Raw genomic sequence first — 6563 nt, forward strand, 5'->3', positions numbered from 1 at the left:
TTCCAAACTTCAAGAAACTTGAAAGCCTTTATATTTTTTTAGGTACACTTTTAACGCTTTCTGCAAAATCACATTATAGCTTTCTCTGCTTTTCCATCGACGTTTCATGTTGTTATATAAATCATTAAACAACATGACTTCCTTGTTCCTGTTCCCCCATTTCAAGTACACTTGATGTTTTGAACAATATTCTCCACAGTTCATTCCTTTATGGAACCTATGTCTAACCCACATAAAAAAACGGTCATGTTTTTGTTCTTTTCTTGACATCAGATCTTCTAAAATATTGATCCATGATTATGGCAATACTAACAATTCTAGGGGTTCCCATCCTTTAGCCGTCACCTTCTCTTTTCTTTTACTTGATGCTCGAGTGCGTTGAGTTTCTCAAACGAATTCAGGTTCAGAATCAGAAATGAATGTTTGTGGTTGTGATTGTGTTTGTTGAAAAAACTCAAGTTGAGACAAAAATCCAAATGAATTACAATTTGGGTCGAGTTGAGGTTGTGTTTGTAGAAGTGGTGTTGGTCGTTGTGGTTGTGAGATTTGTTGTGGATAACACGGAAGCATACCTTCATAGAGATAATATGCGGGCGAATAAATTGATTGATCATACGAAGGTGTTGGGGTTGTGGTGTTTCTAGTGGGTGATTTGTTGTTGATAGACTTTTTGGAAAAAGACATGTTGAGAGATTTTGAGAAAACAGATGGTAAAATATAAAGAAATGTGAGTAAGGTTTTGTAACAAAAAGATATGTATATATAGGGTTATTAAAATAATAAATTTTGAAGAAATAGCCGTTCATACGGTCAAAAACGCCACACCAATCACAAAAAACAAGGGCATAATTAGCCACACTGTGGCCAAGACCGCACCAAGCGGGCGGTGTTCCCCTACCACGGTGGAGAAACTGCAGTTGGAGACCGCATCACTCCCTCAAGCGTAAACCCTCCACATCAAATTTCTACGCTCGTTTTTGCCTCCGGATAAGGGATGTTTAAAAGTCTCGTGGGACCTAAGACCGATAGGGCTTCGATCCCGTATGAAAGATATTTGTTTAAAAAATTGGGGATGGGGACAAGGTTAACCCTCGTTTTATTTTTGGAGGCAGAGACGGTGTTGGGCAGTCCCGTCCCGAACCCCCAACCGGGGGGGGGGGGGGGGGGGGGGGGGGGGGCGTTAATATATTATTTATATTAATATATATATTAATTATATAAGTATAATAAACAATAGCAATGATTTTGAGTTACCAAAAATCAACAAAATAATATGTTTTAAAGTTGTTAGCATAACGTTTTAAAATGTTATAATATTTTTGTTTTTCACATATAAAATTATGCTATAGATAAATAATTTTTATAAAAAAAAAAAAAAATAGCTTTTTCTAGCTAACAACAACTTTTTTTAACACAAGAAAGAGCTTCTTTAACCTAACACAAAGACAACCCGCAGGGAGGGGGAATAGGGGCGGGTAAACCAGGGATTATATCTCCGATCCGGATAACCAAAGATATCTCTATTTGATTAATCCACTTTCCTAGATATTGTTTCAAATAGAAAAATAAAGATTTTATTTTACAGGTGTCCACCAACGGCGGTGTATAGAACTTTTTAGTTTTATTCTTTATTGATTTCCACCTCCACAATTCAAATGGCTTTTTTCCATCTATATTTCGATGGTCGCACAACACAAGCGTTTGTCCGTCAACGCTAGTTGCTATTGAAGAATTTTTTATTCTGCCTTCCCTTTCTTCGTTTCCATTCACACTTCCTTCTGCTTTCTATTTGAATGATCGCAACCACAACCATTCACACACCGATTGATCAACACTCTGAAATATTGGATCTCTCTCATAATCTACGAATTTAGCATCGCAGTACGTATTCTATCAGCTGTCCTCGACTTGATTTTGTTATAACTCCACAGAATTATACATCTTTATAAGGTTTGAATCAACAAAAAGTAGCAGGAAGAAAATGTCAGGTGTGAGAAGAATTAAGCTTGGATCACAGGGGCTAGAGGTTTCAGCTATTGGACTAGGATGTATGGGCATGTCTCAAGGCTACGGACTTCCCAAACCTGAAGAAGAGATGATCAAAGTCATCCACCACGCCATCAACTCCGGCGTTACTCATCTCGACACCTCCGACGTCTACGGACCTCACACTAACGAAATCCTCGTCGGCAAGGTAATTTGATTACCGCTATTTATTGTATTTCGTAGCTTCAGTATTATTATAAAACGAATTTGACTGATTTGCGTATGAATTCATGGTTGATCGTTAATTCGCTGCTTTCGGTGTAATTTGAGTGTGAATTTTGACTGATTTGTATGTGTGAATTCGTGATTTGTACAGGCTTTGAAGGGAGTGAAGAGAGAGGACGTTCAATTGGCTACGAAATTTGGAGTCAAATTCGGAGAAAGTTTTGATAAGGCGGAAGTCCATGGAGAACCGGAGTACGTTAGGGCTTGTTGTGAAGCCAGTTTGAAGCGGCTTGATGTTGATTACATCGATCTTTACTATGTTCATCGCATCGATACAACTGTCCCTATTGAAGTCACGGTTCGTCCCTCATCTCACTTCTTTGTATGCAAGCATTAGCTTGTTCTTATGTCACTTGCACTTATGCTCCAACAAAGTTATAATCCCATGGAAACTGTTCTAATTTGAATTTTGTTCATAGATGGGAGAACTCAAGAAACTTGTTGAAGAAGGTAAGATAAAATACATTGGTCTATCAGAAGCCGGACCTGCAACTATCAGAAGAGCACACGCTGTTCATCCAATAACAGCTGTACAACTGGAGTGGTCTTTATGGACTAGAGATGCAGAAGAAGAAGTCATTCCTACTTGCAGGTAATCGATGAAGTATTTTTTACTGATATTAATATTATTGGGAGATATATAACTAGCCATTTCTAGGTTTAATGTTGATGATTGTTATATATATATATATATATATATATATATATATATATATATATATATATATATATATATATATATATATATATATATATATATATATATATATATATATATATATATATATTTTCAGAGAATTGGGAATTGGGATTGTTCCTTGGGGTCCTTTGGGTAGTGGGTTCTTCGCATCAGGTCCGAAGTTGGTGGACAATCTGACAGATAACGACTTTAGAAAGGTTTGTGCTTTTATAGCATTGGATTTTTGTTGAATTCATTCCACTTATTCTTTTTTGGATTCTTTTATAGATTCTACCAAGGATGCAAGGAGAGAACTTTGACCACAATAGGGTTATATATGAGCGGATTAATGAAATGGCACAAAGAAAGGGGTGCACATCGTCACAGTTGGCACTAGCTTGGGTCCTACACCAAGGTGATGATGTGGGTCCCATCCCTGGTACAACCAAGATTGAAAATCTGAACCAGAACCTTGGAGCCCTTGATGTTAAACTCACAGCTGAGGATTTGGCTGAGATTGAATCTATATCATTCAAGGGTGCTAGAATGCCTGAATTTCTTTTGGTGCATAGTTATACAAATTCGGATACTCCACCTTTGTCCTCATGGAAATCCAAATAAGCCCAAGATGAATTTCCCTCTAATAATGTTGTTAATTTGAGTTTTTTGGTTATGATGAAATGTTATAAGTACGTGCCTTTTTGTATTGTTTTTGTATTTGTATTGTACTCGAGTATGCTTTTTGTCGTAAGCATGTGAGAATCCATAAGTCTTCATGTTCAAGTATTAACATCACCTTTCTATGATGGATTAAAGAAATCGTGCAACAAAATAACGTTTTAAGTAATCTTATATATAGTTTTTTTTATCACATATGTTGGAATTTGGAAGTAATGTGTATGAACTTTGCTCATAAATTAGAAAAAATGAAGAACGAAACCATAGATGGCATGGCCATGTGCGATGGTACAAGTTTTTAATGCACAGAATGTGCCACAACGACTTGTACATTCACAGATTGAGAGGAAACCCAGACGACTCGAGATGAAACCACAAATTGCTATATGTCATCTGTGATTTCATGTCTTGAAAAATGGGCAAAGTGGTTTTTTATACATACAATGAAATAGTAGGTGAGAGGATGATTTCGTAGATATGTTTGATGAAACCGCATGTGTTTGCCTCATCTATGGTTTGGTTGTCTATTTTTGGATAAACCCTAAGTTTTGACTAATCTTTGCAAAGTAATTGTGAAATTAGGTTATTTTTTGTAAATTTCTTAAAATTCAAAGAGTGTTTGGGATTCTTTATAAAACATTTTTTGATTTTTAATTTTTCCAAAAAATCAAAAAAAGACCAAAAGACATTTGGCTAATACACAAGATCTTTTAAAAAAAAATATATATATATATATATATATATATATATATATATATATATATATATATATATATATATATATATATATATATATATATATATATATATTTTGTATAGAAGGAAAAGTTGGTTTTTTAAAAATCATGAAATTTTATATTTTTATGACTTTTGTAGTTTTTAACCTGAAACAATTAGCTTTTAATACAAACATATTTTAAAATAATCCAAAACCCACTCAATGTTATTACATAAACAAATACAAACATGTAAATTTGTTAGATAATAAGACATTCTAAAAGATGCCTTTTTGTCGAAGCAGAGAAAAACTATTGTATTTCTTGGATATGGCGTAAGCACTTCAGTTCATATGAACAATTTTTTTAAACAAATTCCAAACATTCAATAGGTATGTGTAGAAGGTAACATAAACAGAGTAAAAATGGGAGAAGCAGTTGTGATACCTACAAGAAAGATCGGATGCCAAGGTTTACAGGTATCAGCAATTGGATTAGGATGTATGAGTATGTCCCAAACCCCCAAATCACAACAAGAGATGATCGAACTCCTACACACCGCCATTGATTCAGGCGTCACCTTCCTCGACACCTCCGATGTCTACGGTCCTCACGCCAACGAACTCCTAATCGGCGAGGTCTAAACTACATTTCATGTGTGTGTGTTTGAACTTGGTTATGATTTTCAAATAACAGCATGAATCGATTCTAAATGTTGATTATGACAGGCTTTGAAAGGAGGGAGACGAGAAAAAGTACAGTTAGCTACCAAATTTGGGATCACGTCAATCTCACTTGCAGAAGGGCTAGCGGTGACCGGCGATCCTACTTATGTTAAGGAAGCTTGCGCCGGTAGCTTGAAGCGGCTAGGAGTTGAGTTCATCGATCTCTATTATGTTCATCGGATTGATACAACAATTCCTATTGAACTCACGGTGTCTCCTTCTTCCTTTCTCTTGAAATTAAATCCTGCAACATGTCAACCAAATCCACGGTTTATGATTGATAATGAAAATATCAGAAAACAAGATATAAAATCGGAAATTAATTCTTTTAATATTGTAATGTTACTAGATGGAAGCACTGAAGGAGCTAGTTGAGGAAGGTAAGATAAAATACATAGGTCTTTCTGAAGCTTCACCTGAAACCATTAGAAGGGCACATGCTGTTCATCCAATAACTGCTGTTCAGCTTGAATGGTCGTTGTGGACAAGAGATGTTGAAGAAGAAGTTATTCCCACTTGCAGGCAACTCTCTTCATCCATTTTCAATCATATTCAGTTTAACGATACTTTTTTGTATTTTAAATTCTGAAAATTTTCAGAGAACTTGGTATTGGGATTGTTCCATATTCCCCTCTAGGAAAAGGATTCTTCTCCTCTGGTCTAAATCTTGCTGAAAACCTTGCCCTTGGTGACTTCCGAAGGGTTTGTAGACTCACAATCACATCTTGATAGCTCATATGATTTTGTTGTTGACTCATGATCAGTGATTCAGTGTTCATTGTCTTGTACAGAATATACCGAAGTTTCAGGGTGAGAATCTGGAGCAGAACATGATTTTGTTGGAAAGGGTAAACAAAATGGCAAAAAAGAAGGGGTGCACGACTTCACAGCTAGCATTAGCGTGGGTTCTACAGCAGGGGGATGATGTAAGTCCCATACCTGGGACTACTAAGATTGAGAACTTTAAGGAAAATATTGGAGCTGTATCTGTGAAATTGACACATCAAGACATGGATGACTTGGAAACAATCGCGTCTAGTGTGAAGGGTGAGAGATATCCAGATGCAGTAATGAAATCCAATTGGAACAATGCCAATACTCCACCTTTGTCATCTTGGAAAGCCAAGTAAACACCGTTCCTTAGCCGATTAACAACCCATGTATGTCAGGCAATCAAACATTTAGCATTTTTTTTGTTTTGATTAATTCTATTGTTTACCTTTATTGAATAAAAGCTATATTTAGATTTTTGTTTTGTTTCTACTACACAAAATCATGCATCATATAGAGGTTATGGGTCGAATTGTCCAGTCCAGATATACCTTCCCCATTACCACCTTTTAAATGTGAGAAATCCAGGGCATTCTTTCTGGCCTACGGGCTTCAGATAATGAGTCTTATATGGACACGAAACTAACTTCTCACTTCACATTTAACCAAGGTAGCTCTCACATTTGTCTCGTAGCACTATTGGATTGGAAACGGTATGCAAAT

The 6563-nt window shown here is 36.0% G+C and overlaps 2 protein-coding genes across 3 annotated transcripts; both read left to right on the top strand.

The window, feature by feature from the left end:
- Positions 1 to 1662: 1662 nt before the first annotated feature.
- LOC111885847 (auxin-induced protein PCNT115) lies at positions 1663 to 3740 on the top strand. 2 transcript variants are annotated; one of them, XM_023882107.3, is made up of 6 exons: positions 1663 to 1881; positions 1969 to 2194; positions 2363 to 2569; positions 2691 to 2863; positions 3066 to 3168; positions 3239 to 3740. In XM_023882107.3, exons 2-6 carry the CDS (start codon positions 1982 to 1984, stop codon positions 3569 to 3571), a joined length of 1029 nt encoding a protein of 342 aa, XP_023737875.1. In that variant the 5' UTR covers positions 1663 to 1881; positions 1969 to 1981; the 3' UTR covers positions 3572 to 3740. The 2 variants fall into 2 exon arrangements, with proteins under 2 accessions (XP_023737875.1, XP_023737940.1); XM_023882172.3 differs by having other exon boundaries at positions 1972 to 2194.
- Positions 3741 to 4620: 880 nt separating this feature from the next.
- Positions 4621 to 6324, top strand: LOC111885761 (probable aldo-keto reductase 2). Its single transcript, XM_023882022.3, has 5 exons — positions 4621 to 4982; positions 5073 to 5279; positions 5419 to 5591; positions 5669 to 5771; positions 5861 to 6324. Exons 1-5 carry the CDS (start codon positions 4770 to 4772, stop codon positions 6197 to 6199), a joined length of 1035 nt encoding a protein of 344 aa, XP_023737790.1. The 5' UTR covers positions 4621 to 4769; the 3' UTR covers positions 6200 to 6324.
- The last annotated feature ends 239 nt before the right edge of the window (positions 6325 to 6563 follow it).

The sequence above is a fragment of the Lactuca sativa genome, chromosome 6, assembly GCF_002870075.4.
Source record: "Lactuca sativa cultivar Salinas chromosome 6, Lsat_Salinas_v11, whole genome shotgun sequence".
In the NCBI taxonomy this organism is placed as follows: Eukaryota; Viridiplantae; Streptophyta; class Magnoliopsida; order Asterales; family Asteraceae; genus Lactuca; species Lactuca sativa.